At 35.7% G+C, this 17,378-nt stretch overlaps 1 protein-coding gene and 1 pseudogene across 1 annotated transcript; one reads left to right on the top strand and one right to left on the bottom strand.

The window, feature by feature from the left end:
* Nucleotides 1–310: 310 nt before the first annotated feature.
* On the bottom strand, nt 311–721 carry LOC123686653 (histone H3). The gene has a single exon (XM_045626866.1). The coding sequence runs from the start codon at nt 719–721 to the stop codon at nt 311–313; it is 411 nt and encodes a 136-aa protein (XP_045482822.1).
* A 73-nt stretch (nt 722–794) lies between these two features.
* LOC123686652 overlaps nt 795–17,378 on the top strand; it is a 33,178-nt pseudogene continuing 16,594 nt past the window's right edge.

The raw sequence follows: 17,378 nt of genomic DNA, 5'->3' as shown, positions 1-17,378 counted from the left end.
ATGCTGGTCATCAGAATCTTTTGCAGTTGAATGATCGAATTGGAAATAAGACGGCATAATTTGCTTCCAGCTTAAAATAAGCTATTGCGCCAAGATATAGAGGATATCAAAAGACTGATGGAAAATCCATAATCAAAATTGAAATTCGTAACGCATTTTGTTGGAAGAAATTAAGTAAGGTTATATTGCACTATTGATATCGGATCTTTAATTTGGGATACCTTATAAGAAATCAATCAATTGTATAAATGTAAAAAAAAAAAGTTGTGGTTCTGAAAAGAACCGATTTTAAACTTTGTGAAAAAGATGCTTAAGCACGTTCGCCACGGATACGTCGAGCAAGTTGAATGTCCTTCGGCATAATGGTTACTCTCTTGGCGTGAATGGCACATAAATTTGTATCTTCGAATAGACCGACCAGATAAGCTTCGCTAGCTTCTTGAAGGGCCATCACGGCGGAGCTCTGGAAACGGAGATCGGTCTTGAAGTCTTGGGCAATTTCGCGCACTAACCTTTGGAAAGGAAGTTTGCGAATCAACAGCTCGGTACTTTTCTGATAACGACGGATCTCACGAAGAGCTACGGTACCTGGACGGTAACGATGAGGTTTTTTTACGCCACCAGTAGCGGGTGCACTTTTACGTGCCGCTTTTGTGGCAAGTTGCTTACGCGGTGCCTTTCCGCCAGTGGATTTTCTTGCGGTTTGCTTCGTACGGGCCATCTCGAGTATGGGTATAAACTAGTTGAGGGAAATCTTAGATTCATCTATTTATAGCGGAATAGGTAGGCGGTTCCACTGCACATTCTCGCAATATCATTGGTTGGTCGTGTAGATCTAGTGGTGGGGAAAACTGTGATGGTATAAAAGCCGTATTTTCCGCTAAAACCTTTAGTTAATTCTTGTTATTGTAGTCGTTAACTGAAAAATGACTGGCAGAGGCAAAGGTGGTAAGGGTTTGGGAAAGGGTGGCGCTAAGCGTCACAGGAAAGTTCTACGAGACAATATCCAAGGAATCACGAAGCCCGCTATCAGAAGATTGGCCCGCCGCGGTGGGGTGAAACGTATCTCTGGTTTGATTTACGAAGAAACTAGAGGTGTACTTAAGGTATTCCTAGAAAACGTTATTAGAGACGCTGTAACTTACACCGAACACGCAAAAAGGAAGACTGTAACAGCAATGGACGTCGTATATGCTTTGAAACGCCAGGGTCGTACGTTGTACGGTTTCGGAGGTTAAATTTCACCATCGAAATATTGCTATCGGTCCTTTTCAGGACCACAAAGTTAACTTTTTCTCGTTTTTTCCATTACACAAATATCATACAATCCGAAAGCAAACAAAATTCCCACAAAGCCTAAGCCTGTCCGTGAGATGGGCAACCAAATTACTATGGCGAGATAATTCTTTTGGAATTCAGCGTTAAGGGTAAACAGCTAACATTTTCATTCACCTAACTATAAATATTATTTATTAATTTTTTTTTTACTTGGAATTGCTGTGAACATACGATCGCAAAATGTAAAAATATTCCGAGGACAAACAAAAGTGTTATCTATTCAAGTTTATAAGCATTTGGTTAGTAGTGCACTAGGAGTAACATTTCTCATCCAAATTTTATTGCCACCTTATTTTATCAATTTGAACAAATTAAGAAATGGGCTTATATAAATTATTCCATAAAATATTTTCACAGAATCGATGACGGTAGGCGGCGATAAGATATATAATTATTTCTTCTGCGCGTTCCGTTCATCAACTTTACATCGACAACAGAATGGTAAAGAGTCGAAACAATTTCGTACCTCGGCATGGGATCATTCGAGGGAAATCCGCTGTAGGATTGAAAAGGCAAGAGCAGCTTCCATTAAAATGAAAAAACTTTTCACGATTCAGGACCTGAACAAGAAGACCAAAATACGACTTCTGAAGTGCTATGTCTTTCCTGTGCTTCTGTATGGGTGGAGTCATGGACGCTTACTGAAGCTTCGTGTAAGAGGCTTGAAGTATTCGAGATGTGGCTCTACAGAAGAATACTCCGAATCAATTGGACAGAGCACATGACCAATGAGAGGGTTCTAATATTAGTCAACAAGAAAACTGAAATTGTTGACACCGTGAAGAGGAGGAAACTGGAGTACTTGGGCCACATCATGCGGAATGAACAAAGATACAGCCTTCTCCAGCTTATACAGCAGGGCATGGTTGGGGGAAGGAGAGGTCCCGGCAGGAGGAGAATTTCGTGGCTCAGAAATTTGAGGGTCTGGTTCTGGGAAACAACAATTGGACTGTTTCGTGCAACAGTGAATAAGGTCACAATAGCCAGAATGGTCTCCAATATCCGATAACGGATTGGCACTATCAAGAAGAAGAAGTTCCGTTCATCCCACCCGTTTGAGTTGATAATTCTCGCTAAGTTAATCCCCTCCGCGTATAACGAGATCACACATTTTCTAATCGAGAAGCCAATTTTCTCATTCCTATCCCGTATTGCACAATATTTCACACACGGTACAATCCATATTATATTTACAAAGAAAAAACATATATATCAACCGTTGAACTTATCTCTCATAAGGGTGTCAAATATGAACCGATGGGTTCATATATATATATATATATATATATATATATATAGAATGTTTATTTTTTCTCTTTATTGTAACTGATAATTTTTGTTGATATCTTGTAGAAGCCCTGAGGATGGATTGAATAAAATCCGAAAGCTCGGCAAAGAAAACAGAGTATTTTTTTGGTGTTCACACCGATTCCCTGAGAAATCATTCTGTATAAATCACGACCATTATTGCGTCTAAGTTATATATATATATATATATATATATATATATATATATATATATAACCATACCATAACCATAACCATACCAGCGGATGATAATGCTGACAAAGCGCATACTGAAAAAATTGTCAAATATCATGACCTCGCTTTTGAGCTGAAGGAAATAAACCATCTTACCTCAACAACAATTCTTCCTCTCATCATCACCACCAATGGACTTGTTGAAAAGCATCTGGCGGAAAACACGGAAAGGCTGGGACTTGACGAAAAACTGATTGAAAAAGCACAGAAGGAGGTCATCTTATGGACCACCCGAATAGTCCGAAGTTTCCTGACCACCAGCTGATAAATGTCTTGATCCGACCGATCCGGCATTATCGACAGCCAAACCCTATTAGGTTGATTAAAAAAAAAAAAAAAAAAAAAAAAAAAAAAAATATATATATATATATTTATATATATATATATATATATATATATCAACAATTTTTAATTCCCAATATACAACAATAGTTATAAGTATGATAAGGGGTGTAGGAAAATTGATAAGTGTTATAATTTCATTCTTCTTTATTTCATTTAGTCGACGTTTCGATCCCGATGGGGACCATCTTCAGGACTACAATAGCAATAGAAAACAGTCAAAAACGTGGCAACCACAAAACATGTAAAAATAGTATATGTCCCACACCTATGTGGGACAGACATCTCAATGGTTAAAGAGTCGATTAACGTTACATAAGAGTGATATCCGGCCAATGAACCCACGATGTGCTTTAGCTGTACACTCAATGAAAAAGGATCATAAAATTGATTTTGAAAATACAGAAGTATTATGTACGGAAGGTAAATATAATAAAAGACTGATACAAGAAATGATCAACATAAGAAATCAAGAAAATCCAATAAATAAAAAAACTGACGTACAAAGATTAAGCAATGTTTACACGTTCCTGTTAACATATCCAAACCGGGAACGATTCTATGATGGACCACTAGACGAATAAAAATAAGAAGAAAAAGTAAACCAAAGTTGACGCGATGCGATTCTGTGATATGTACCAAAGAAAATAATTAAGTTAGGTTAGACACACTGTTTATACTTCACATCCAATTGACAAAGAAAGATTAATCCAACTGATAGAGTATTTGAGACTAATTTACTTAAAAATTTGCGTTAATTGATGAATTTTAACTTATTAAGGAGACAACCTCAAATTCTGTGACTGTTTTTAAAGATTTGGGATAGTTCTTTTTGTATATGTAATTTTAATTTTAATTGTTAAAATTGTAGTAACCCTGAGGAAGGAACCAACCAGTTCCGAAAGCTTGGTATGAATAAAGAGTAAAACTGAAATCCTTCTTATCAGTCGAATTCCCTTAATAGATTCACGATATATATATATATATATATATATATATATATATATATATATATATATATATATATATATATATATATATATATATATATATATATATATGTATTTATCTCAAGGAGCTGAATCTGCCTAAGAACACGATCACATGGATGCAGAAGGCTGTGATTTTGGGAACCGTGAATATCTTACGGAAGGTCGTTTACCCCCATTGATCAAAAAGAGGGTTATCCTTGATGCCTTGGCGTCCGGATAACTCTACCAAACCCACTAATGAGTGTTCAGATGTTCATTTCTGTTCTATATTGTTAACAAGTGTCGGGGACGTGGCACATCTTTGTATTAATGCTTTTTGAACAATATTCCTTATTCTTCATATAGGGATCTTGTTTTCGCTGTATATTTCATTACTCCGATCAACAATAACATTGCATAAACCTGCAAATATTCTTCATTGCTCACCTCTTTCTTTCTTCTTTTCTTCAATAACAGATTTATGGAAAATTACATTACGGCACTATTATGACCGTTAATAACAATAAAAATTAAATCTGCCAGTATGTACTCATCATCATAAACATTTCAGGCTCTCTTCATCGTTCAGCTTAATGACGAGTTGATGGAAATTTATACTTTCGATTCTATGACCATTCAATCTGCCAGTGAGTTATCAGACTCATCATCAAGACATTCCATATCCATTATAATATATTTATAATACAATATTATTATAATATAATAATAATAATGAGTGGCGTGTGAAGCAACTTTACCTAGACATTCTTCCAGTGCCCATTGGACTGTCAATATTATACTTGAGATTTATACTCTCCCGTGTTACTTAAGTTTCACATGTTTGAAGTGCAGAATTAACAATTTACTATTTCACTTGAATTATTAAAAGTAGTTTACTTACTGAATTATTTGATATCTTAATTAAATGAGGTAATATAGTTTTGTTTGCACGATATCGCTGGTTCCCATTTATATCATTCGCTGATTCCTGCTTCCAGTATGGAATTACAAATTGTTTTTTTTTATGGAGATTTTATATTATCCTTTTTTTTTTCAAACTATTAATTTGTATGATTCGTTCTTCAGGTAATTCATCCGTTAGTGCGTGTCTAACATTAATCGAGTTTTCATATTAGATTGACTACTTTTTCCGAACGCGCTTTTGTATTACGGCATTATTTAGCGGAAAAGCTTTTCTATGAATTTATGAACAATCAGCTACATTTCCAGCCTGCTCCAAAATACGATTATTATCCTTTCCTGTCTGTTATTTCTCACGAGTTGATTTAAAATTGTCTTCATTGAACAGTTAGAAGATTCATCCACACTAGATCACCCTACCGACTCGCCACTTTCAGAACTATAATAACCCTAATTGTAGGAAAGTTATCGATTATATCAAGTATGCTTTGAATTAACGAAAATTCGAACAATTTACGTTCCCTGAAATACAATTGATTATATTTCCTATTAATCAAATTACATGGAGAAAACTGAGGCCAATACTCCGGCTCGAAGGACCACCTTTGTTAACGATAGCGTTTTATACCGGAATTCACATTCCTTCTTTCGAATGTCGTGTATTATCGATTATGGGAAATTTTCCGGGAATATTTCTAGACGAGATGGTGCAGAAATTTTCTATTTTTGATTTTTCCATTCGGAAATTTCAAGGATTGATCAATTGAGCATTTTGCTCGAAATAATCCTCATATTCATACATTTCTAGCCAAAGTTCCGTCGACTTCAGTTTTAATGCATTAATTTTCAGTATTTTTCCTGCAGAAAGTGTATCTAACGTTTTTGAAATATATACACTGTAACGATTTCATCAATTATCACGATAATGTCTTCTGCCGATACAGAGGTGCAACAAAGCGGTGCGTCCGTTCCAATCGGTGCGAAAACTGCGAAGAAATCCGAGAAAAAGACTGCGACCGCGAAACAGGCCAAACCCAACCATCCTCCGACTTCAGAGATGGTTAATAACGCCATCAAAGATTTGAAAGAAAGAAGTGGATCGTCATTGCAGGCCATCAAGAAATTTATAGCTTCCAACTATAAAGTAGATTCGGAAAAATTGGCTCCTTTCATTAAGAAATACCTCAAATCAGCTGTGCAATCTGGATCTTTAGTTCAGACAAAAGGAAAAGGCGCATCTGGTTCGTTCAAATTGGCAGCTGGTGGTTCGACATCGGGATCCCAGAAGAAAGTGATTAAAAAAGCCACCTCCAAGTCCAAAGATGATCTTAAAAAATCCACTTCGGCATCAGCTGTGGTGACCGACAAGAAGAAAAAGAAGTCTACTGTTGCCAAAAAACAAGCCGCTGTAACGAAAACGAAGAAAGCAGTTGCAACAACCGAGAAGAAGAGCCCCAAAGCCGCCAAGTCCCCTTCTAAAGCTAAGAAGATTGCGAAATCGCCAACTAAGAAACCGAAAGCTCCAAAACCCAAATCAGTCAAGTCTGTGGCAACTCCGAAAAAAGCAGCACCTTTGAAGAAGAAGAAGTGAATAAATATATAAAAATTACTGTTGTGATGAGAATGGTTCGTCTAACTAATCGGTCCTTCTCAGGACCTTCAAAAATTATCGATCAAATTTGAAATATTCATCTTGTTCTCCAATTTTTCTGATTCCCCATTTCTCTGTCCACCTTGAAACCGAAAGTCCTTACCGTATTGATTGTTGTCCTTCAATTTATTTTAGAATGAGACTACAAAAATTTTTTTTACAAATTTTGCCTTGAAAATGTTCTTCATTTCATTTCAGGGATCTTAGGGCTTGATGTGCTCTGAAGTAGATGAAAGACTCTGGCATTCTTGTATCGTCAGGTTCTGCGTGCCGACCAGATCTGTCCCCTATTAATTGTACTTGACTTCTCTCTTCGCCTGAACCACGGCACATTCATCTTTCCCCGGCTTCATTCCGATAGCCCCAAAGAACGCTACCACATTTCCCAATTGCTCGTCGTTAGCGGAGTAGAGCTTGAGGTCGTCGATGTATCTAACTGGCTTCTCAGTAGGTTTAGCGCCAAACAAAACCAGAAGAGACTCTGCGTGTCCCCCTGAAAAATATCTATCCTGATTTTGATTTCGACAGTTTTAACATAGATCTTGTTCTTATCCAAAAACATGTGGACAAGAGGTGGCGGGTCAGGTTTTTTTACCTTTAAAACAAAGTCAGTACTTGCAATCAATCATTACCGAATACATATAGGTACTTCAAATAAATATATAATTCAAGCGGAATATCGAAAAAATGCCAATATTCACGTAACAATAAATCGGACAAATGCAGGTACCGAATGAATAATATAAGGCTGCTAATTTCACACATACTTTCTGAAGGACTAATTGATACGTAAGTATCTATCACTTTGCAATCACAAATAAACGTTTCAGAAACTATAATTGATCATTTCAAAGAGCGATTAATATTTGTTATTCATATTTAATACCTATATATGTGTGCTCGTTAAATCGCTCTTTGAAATGATCAATTATAGTTTCTGAAAGGTTCTGTGTTTGCAAAATGAAAGGTACCTACGTGTTCATTAGTCCTTTAGGATGTCTGTGTAAAATTAGAAGGTTTTTTCTTATTCCTGCATTTCAAACAGCTGAAAATAGAAAACATGAAATTCGAGCGATTCTTGGGTGTTATTGGTGGTAATAACCTATTGATGGCGGAGCTTATCAGAGAGAAGCACTCTAGCTCAACGATAGAGTCAAGGAGGCTCTCAGAAAGGTCCGGAATGATAGTTGGGAAGAGAAACTACTTTCTCTTTCCACAGAAGACAACAGTGTTTGGCGGATGGCCAAAGCATTGCACTCAGATAGGAAACCAACCCCGCCGATTCACGGTTTACGAGGAATGGTATACTTTCCAGAAGAAAAGTCTGAAGCTTTCGCAGATAACCTCCAACGCCAATGCAGCTGTAGTTACAACTATGCGGAATTGGACCACATTGAGGACGTCAACCGCAAAGTGAAAAATGAATCAACGGAAGCTATTGGTTTCGAACCGTTCAGGAAATCCAGAACACTATTATGTCGAGTAAAGTGAGAACGGCACCAGGACCGGACGGCATTACTAACTTGACGTTGCGGAACCTCCCTCGAAAAGCTTTAGTAGCACTGACGAATATAGTCAATGCTAAAGATTCAACACAATAACGAAAGAAAAGAATATCATACAGTAGGAACAGTTCGGTTTTTAAAGCCAACATTCCACTGTGCAACAAGTGCTCCGAGTAGTGGAACCAATCACGGATGGATATAACCGGAAACAAGTCACAGTTGCTGTGTTTTTGGATGTAGCCAAATCGTTTGATAAAGTACGGCCCAAAGGACTGCTATACAAACTGCTTACGGCAGGTTTCCCACTCTCCATGGTCCAACTTTTAGCTTCTTACCTGCATTCTCGCAAGTTTAGAGCCAGATTTGACGGAGTATTGTCTTCAGAGAGGTCTCTTTCAGCCGGAGTTCCGCAAGGATCTCTGCTGTCTCCAATATTTTTCACAATATATGTATCCGAAATGCCAAAAACGGTGAAAAACTCCATGGCACTTTACGCTGACGATACCGCCTTTCTTGCCAGTTCTTGGTGTCCCAAAATGGCAACGAAGTACCTACAAGAAACCCTGAGAAGATCGAAGCAGTTTTTTTTAGCCGAAAGAAAATAGATCCCATCGGACTCGTCGTAATGTTCGGTAGGAGGATTGTAATGGAAAAACGAGGCCAAGTATCTGGGAGTGATACTTGACAAAAAGCTCACTTGGAACCAACACGTCACATCAGCTGTGACGAAGGGGAAAGACAACAGCGGCAGCGTTGCAACCGCTACTTTGCAAAAGCACAAAAATGTTTCTTTCCAACAAGCTTCTTCTTTATAAGGCCACCATCCGGCCGGTCATGTGTTACGCATGTTCGGCTTGGGGATACGCCGCAAAGACGCACCTGCAGAGACTTCAAGTCGTGCAGAATACGATCCTAAGACCAGCCGTAAATGCAGCTTGGTTTGTCAGCAAGGTACGGATAGGTACATGAAGACCTGAAAATACCATTCCTGGGCGACCATCTAAAAGATCTGAGCGTGAAGACCTTCATTGAAATGGAAAATCATGCAAACCCTTTTATAAGGAAGGCTTGCGACTACGATGAAAAAGCTCCTAGGAAACACAAACGACCGAAGATGGCACTTCTCTAAGAAGTGTGTATTAGAGCCAAACCCTTACTGGCACAGAGATTGTGTAATGATTACACAAACTTTGCCACCTGCTAGAGCAGATCAAAATAGCTCACCAGAGGTGAATTATATTGAGATGGAGCAGTAAAAGGCTAATTTATAGCCTGACTGCAAAAGAGAAAGAAGTTGTTAGCTCTTCACTGTATTTAATAAGTAGAGCGAGTATGGACTGTATTTTTATTATAGATGTTGCGATGGCAAAAACAATTCACAGATTTTCCGCTAATGAGAAACTGAATATAAAAGCTCCTTTTCTTTCGTAGGCCTGGAGGGATCCCTCAATGATGGCACACCAGTGGTCATGCACTTGATATTCTTGAACCTTATAACTAATTACTGTCTCTATCAGTTACTTACACTTGAATTAATTTGCCACACACAGCGAAGTCAATAAACTTATCGAAATTAGCGATAATGCGAATACTATTGTTTATAGCGACGAAATATGCGGAGAACAAGAAAGTATATCACTCTCATTAACAGTTCCAATTAATAATAATGTTTTTGCTGTTATAAAAAACCGCTCGTTCCATATTGGCTCATATTGCCAATATTTTCAAATCATTTTATGAGTCAGCAACCCACAATACAGAAAAGTGCAATTGTGTGCTGCCGACACAACAGAAGTTGTAAGTTAAAAAAATTCATACTACCTTTTTTTCTCAAAAATAAAGGGGGAATTCATTTGTTTCAAATTTGATTCACAATGCATTGGGGAGAAGACACAGTAATAACACCAAGAAGTTTTAACACATGATTTATTACAATTTCGATAAGTATGACAGCTTCATGATTTTTCTTTTTGGGTTGAAGGAATCAATAAGGTCAATTGGCTTGAAAAACATTTATGTATGATAATCAAAAAAACAGTTCCTCTGTCCGAAATGATCAATGAGCCTCTCCTCCAACGGAATCGTTCTTCTAATTCTTTCTTTCTACTGATTACTGGTTTTGGAGTTATCTACTAAAAATCTACCATCATCGTTCAGAAATCTATCAAAAATCTACTGACATACTTTTTAGAAAAAATTCCACAGTTGGCACTGCATTACAATTTCACATTATTCAGATTACACTTCATTCTAGTGTCTCTTATGGTTAAATTTTACTTCATGAATAGGATAGATATTAGAGATGCGTATAGATTCGAACATAAAACAAGAAAATTTTTAGGAAATCGTTAAAGAATGGATCGAATTTTTTAGACGAGATATATTCTACGCCTATGGACTCAAAACGCGAACTTACCTATGATAGGTTAGGTTTTCATTTCCGGATGTTTTACACACTATACATGTTTTTCGAGGTTTTACCATGATTAAAATTAACAATATGTAACTTTAAATTCACAAACTTGTATAAAATAACGACGATTACAAACGTGAAATTAAAATGAACAGTTAACCCTTAACGTCCCTCTAGTTGTCACGTGCAATAACAACAACAGAACCGTGTTGCCAAATCCCCACAATATTCGCAAAACATCTATGCCACAGAACGGAGAAAAGTTTACTTCTTCCTCAGAATGGCAACGCAGTACATTATAAGTGTTTGTAAACAAAAATGTTATAGCGATGTCAACAAATGCTATAAGGCACCTCTATATTTTCTTTCCTCTGACGTATTCACCATAAAATCGTACTCAACTTATTATATTTTTCTGTTTATCAATAAGAATTTTCCTTTTATTTACTGTTTTGAACTTGTGACCAATAAATTTTATGTAATGTTGTCTTTGATTTATTGAAATTCAGATGCTTTTTGGTCAAATTTTATCCAGACTGATATATTGGTTGCTTTTGGTAACGATCAAATCATTCAATGATTCTTTGAAGGTGAAATCGTATTGCACAGATTTTCTTCCTCTAATAATCCAGGCTGTAATGACTTGCCTTCTTTTTTCAAACAGTACTGTGAGAAATACTCAAATAAACTAATCAATGTGTGTTTGAAATTGATACAACTTTTTAGTTTCAAAATTTCTTGGATCAAAACCAATAATACAAACAAACTGAATAATCTAACCTCCTGTCAATGACATTTCCAATGCCAACCCGAAATCTGCAATTCAAAATGTTACTGATCGAATGAGCCATTACCAACTTAATTTCGATTTTCCACCAGCCACCCGGGATGTCAATAATTCCTGAACGGACTATATTCTAAAACAAGTTGCAGAATGGGCTTCTATTCTAACACGAATGCGAAATTCGAACGCATGAGTGTTGGAATTGCCTTCTGCAACGAGTATTAGACGATATTTTCTCTATTTCAGTCAAGTTTTGTGAATTATTGTCGAAATTAAATGAAAATTTTAGATTGAATATCCTAGTGACATTTGTATTGTATCATTGCAGTTGGTGTGACTGTTACGAACATTGACAGATTACGGAATTTGAATATGAATCGTACATTTAGAATTTTGAAATAATTTACAATTACTCATTAAATTCGTTAGTTATGTCTGACGAAATCGATTTAACACCACCAGAATTAAGAGAAATTGCGATTAATGTTGCAAATCATTTCACTATATCCGAATTACTGTCTCCAATGAGTAACGTCATAAAATTCGTACACTCGCTCATAGATGTCCCTAGCAGTATTAAAAATACGATATATCAAATATGATAATTAATGCAGTTAAGAGTTAACTCGTATAACTCGAAACACCACGGGAGCAAGATTTTTCGTCGAGTTACGTATAGTTCGACATAGGCGTAGTTCGAGTTATACAATTCGTTCTTGATTAAATTCGACTTACGGGAGAGTTGGATAATACCGAGCCCCTAAGGACTTGGACCTATAATTAGGAAACTATTTGATATTGAAAGAAACAATATTGAGTAATTAGTAGGACATTTATTCAGGTACAATAACCGCATAACAAAAACTTCTGAAATTTAATCAAAAAGTATTTATTGTCAATTTATAAAAAAAAATAGAGGCGCGGTATTATCGAACTGATTCGATATTATCGTGCCCAGGTTTGACAAAATCGTGCCCACATTATTTGCTCGCGAATGGGTAAGTAACAAAAGTATCTAATAATAAAAAAATTGATATCTTTCTGAGTAATTTTCCTGCGTGAAGATAGGGAGAGCCGAATCTTCTTCTCAAAATTAAATCAGTATATAAAATATCACGCAATAAGTATTGATGGAAACTTAAAGTCTATATGACAACAAAACGTAAATATTTTTTTATAACATGAAGTCTAAGTAAATTTTCGTCTGAATATCTAGCAGATGTCTTTATTTTATTTCCGTTTCGAATAGCCTCAAGTACAGACTTCATATTTTACGGATTGATAATATCGCGCCCCGGCGCGGAATAATCAAACTTGATAATTTTATTTTTTAAGCTCAAAATTTTATGGGAAATATTATAGTACGTAAAAAAGTATTCGGTCAATAATTCTACAGTGTACAAGCATTAGAAATTTATAGTATCAAAGTATTACAATATAAATACAGTATTACTTACCTCTTACTGAAAGTACGCGAAAAATTATAAGGAGTGACGAAAAAAACTTCTACAGGGCGTGCTATTTTCGTCGTTTCAGGGACCGTGATGGCATTGCGCGGAGAAGGATGTAGGCATGTCCAGCTTTGATGTATACACACTACATCAAAGAAAAAGTGGATAGTTTTTGAATAATACTGAAGCGCGGAATTATCAACCGCGCGGTATTATCCAACTCTCCCCTACAAGATAATATAGACCTAAACCGCTTTATAGAGGTAAAGAATAGTGATATTTATTCCCTATAATAGGAGTAGATCGTACATATTGATGAATTTACTGAAAAATGAATTGACAGTGAAAAATTTTATAATGAGATAGACCAATATGTCTCTCTGTGTTGACAAATTCTGAACATTTTAAGAGTTTGTCTAATGGAGGAGTCTGATTTAGACTCTAAAACAAAGGTTAATTAATTCAAAGTGTAAGTATTCCATTTTTTCGTCAACATTTTTTTCAATCCAAGAGCGTAGAAATGGGGAGGTACTGGGTGTGATTACCCCACCCCAAGATTTTCAAAATATAAAATTCTAGAAATATCGCGAATACGAATAACGAAAATTTCTCCATCAAATGAACCAATAATAATAATCATTTTTCTTTCCTTTGAAATCGACACGTCAGTAAAAAATCGGACCCCTTTACCGTTTATGAGTTTATTATCGCTTTCAAAATGAGTACATTAATTGCATTTCAGCTCGTCTTTGTCCGAGGTTTATTATTTTCCTTCATCTATCCGTTTTCTCGGCATCGCCCCTTTTTTGTTACCTGTGATTTTTGCATTCGTCATCGGTATACACTTACCTACCCGTTGTTTTCGGTTTTTTGTATAATTTTCGTCACAATACTGTACTTGTCGAAGAACTGAACTGAGTAATTCCCATCTGAAAATTGTCTGGGCTGTGTTATATAATTTATTGTGGATCATTCAAATTGCAATTTTTTTTGTGAATATATCAGTTTTGAATTGATTATATCTGAACGGTGTTCCTAAATTGGAGGTACAAATGAAAATGACAGATTTCTCGGATCCTATTAGGAAAAAAAGTCCTAACACGATTACGCAAACGCTTTGTTTTTGAGATGCCGGTGTTAAAGTTCAAGTTTTTTCTCATATCACCTACCTTCACAAGATATTCAATTTGAATTGGCATAGATCTTCCGATTTAAAGTTTTCAGCTTGTGATATGCTTGCAAATCTGCAGTGTGATATTTTTTGTGGAAGGGTACCTGCTTCTTTCCACCAGAACTATTTTTTGGTGAAGCACTGGTTCTATAGAAAAATGTGGAAAGAAACTCTTGTCTAGTACAACACTTTTTGGTTTGTTATAGTTTTGTCGTATCTGCTATCGATTTCGAAAAAAAAATTCAAACAGCTCTCTGGTAATCCTCAGGAAAATCCAAATTATTATAAAAATCCAGTTAGTAAGCTGTGATGAATAAATTGATTATAACTTCTGGTACTTATCAACAAATTCTGTAGCGAAGATTAATAAAGATTCGATAAACTAATAAATATAAGCATCACTAAAAAGTATGACTATACAAGAAACACCCTGTATCTCGAAAACAAAGCGTTTGCGGTCTCATGTTTATAGGACTTTTTTTTCTTAAAATTATCCAAGGAATATTTTCCTTCGTAACTCCTTTTTAGGAAAACCCAGTATAAGGTGAGAACAATCGAATTGGTAATAAAAAAAAATATTGAGTAATTAAGATTCAACTTCGTTATCAAACTTTTTTCCCACATTACAGATATGAGTAAACGTTGTTGTAAAAAAAAATTTTGTTCGAGAATCCCCCCCCCCCAAGAAAAAAGAAAGATCTCCGTCCTTGGTTTCCAGATTCCTCGTCATTGCTCGTTGCGAGGCGTATACTTGAAAACCGAGTTGTGATCTTTCGAATTATTATGTGTGGTGCTCCAATTATTTTTTCTCTTGATATTTTTGGGCGCCCCTGCAGACCTTGCGCCCGTGACAAGTGCACCTTTGCCACGCCCTAGATACGGCACTGGTATTGCCTATTACCCTAACTGAATCAGGGATGTAATGTATTTCACAAAGACGAAAAACAACACTTCGAATTACGTGGAAGTTGTTTACACATTTAACATATGGAAATTTCCTACGATTCTGCGTTCGAAACTAGTTACTGACAAAGGCTAAGTGTTTTCAGCGGAACATATGTTTTTAATCTCATTTAGTTTTCGAAGCTTTGCATGCCTTACCGCCCTTTGTATCAAGGCACTTAAACATGAGCCCGCAAACGCTTTGGTTTCGAGATACAGGGTGTTTCTTGTAGTCCTACTTTTTGTGATGCTTAACCAGTTTATCGAATCTTTATTAATCTTCGCTACACAGTTGGTAAATAAGTATCAAAACTTATAATTAATTTATTCATCACAGCTACCTAACTGGATCTTTATAATCATTTGGATTTTCCTGAGAATTGCTATAGAGAGCTGTTTGAATTTTTTTCTCGAAATCGAATGCAAATACGACAAAACTATAACAAACCAAAGTGTAGTACTGAACAAGAGTTTCTTTCTTATTTTTTTTAAACTACCAGTGGTTCACAAAAAAGCCTAATTTACATTTTCTTGATATCTCTTTTTGTTAAAAAGTTATTACCATCGGAACACCTTACCCCGGGAACTTCCAGCCCCACTCTCCCCTAATCTCATACCGCCAGTACGTGAAAAATGCAAATCGAATATGAATTCTAACATATGAGTTTAGCAATAAAGAGTTCTAATAATAATAACATAAGATTCTACGGATAGAAAATACATTCGGAAAGATGAGTATGATATGGGTTCTTTGGTTTTTTCAATGAAATAAATTCTACGAAAGTAAGAAAGATAATGGAAAATAAAAAAAATATACCTGTATAGCTATAATGGGTTCATATACCTGTATACCTGTAATGGGTCTATGTAGATTGTAGTGTCCCAGCGCAGGTTTTACTGCGTCTACTTAAAGATCTATTGTATTTTGTACGTTGTCATGGAATAGAACTAATTGCTGGATTTTCCAAACGACAATTTGATTATAAAAATATAAGTAACCATTTTTTCGGTAAAACCAGGGTACTCTCGACTTTCCAAGAATAACGAACATTTTTACATTTATCCATCAGATAACAGTAAACTGTGTTCAGTATTACCTGTTCATTCAATAAATCTGTTGAATAATTATGCATATTTTTCTGCTATGGAAATTGATGGCATGGTGGCTATGTTGGAATATCGTGATATTGATGGAGATTCTGTGCCAGTTTTAAAGGCATTCAAACATGGATTGGAGGAAGAAAGTCTAGATGACTTTAATAGCAAAATATTATTTATGACAATTCCATCTTTTTTCAATTGTGAAATGCTCATTATTTTTTAAACCACCGGAAATATATTTATTTATTTAAAGATATCAACAAAGTTCCAGTCATAGGTGGCTAGGTTTTTTGAGTGGAATACTGGAATATTCGAATAAGTATTAACAAAATAATCATTGAATATTCACTTAATATTCATTGAATGATCAGTTATTATGTCATAAGAGCATATATAATATTCGATTAAACACTGAGACACGAGAGTGCAACTCGCGTGGTGTTTCCCGATATACGACGAGATGAAAAGGTCCGCATAATCGAAATATATAGTCTACACTCTGGTATTCGTTATGATTATATCACGAAAAATAATTTCAATTTCTTATTTATTAATGGACCTATAACCAAAGCGCTGCCTTTTAAAAAATTCAATGACATTTCAGTGAGCTTGACTTTTTTTTTTTCCAAGTACGTTACTATGGAAATAATCACAATCTGACAGGAGGCGAAACACCAAAACGATTATACCAAGTCGTCAAAGGTGTATTTACTTATCAAAACGCCGGAATAGGGTGATAAATTAGTTTGAATAGAGCCTAAAATTATTATGTTATTTAAATTATTCTGAGGAGTATAGTTACGATTGGGTTCCGCTAGCTCAACCGTAAAGCTCGCAGAACCCGCGATTTCTCCGACAATTCAAGAAAAAAAACATTTTGAATAAGGTAATAATAAATAAGCCTACAAAATCAAAATAAAAATCAAAAATTCGAAAGTCTTTCTGCTAGCTTAACGAGGGTGCACCTTCTCCCCACAAGATATTTAACTGAATTTGGCATAGATATTCCAATTTAAAGTTTTTGTGATATTTTTTCTGGAAGAGTGCCCGCTTCTTTTCACCAGACCTTTTTGATGAACCACTGGTTGTTTAGAAAAATGTGAAAAGAATCTCTGGTCCAGTACTACACTTTACGGTTTCTTGTCAAACAAATTTTCAGAAATCCCAAGGAAAATTCAAATTATTATAGGATCCAGTGATAAATAATTAATTATAATTTTTGGTATTTATTTATTCAATCTGTAGA

Source organism: Harmonia axyridis, chromosome X (assembly GCF_914767665.1).
Source record: "Harmonia axyridis chromosome X, icHarAxyr1.1, whole genome shotgun sequence".
Lineage (NCBI taxonomy): Eukaryota > Metazoa > Arthropoda > Insecta > Coleoptera > Coccinellidae > Harmonia > Harmonia axyridis.
The sequence above is the reverse complement of the archived record's forward strand: the minus strand, read 5'-3'. Positions and strand labels throughout refer to the sequence as shown.

Excerpts from the sequence above, each read along its gene's own strand:
- LOC123686653 (XM_045626866.1), bottom strand. The coding sequence starts at position 721 with ATGGCCCGTACGAAGCAAACCGCAAGAAAATCCACTGGCGGAAAGGCA.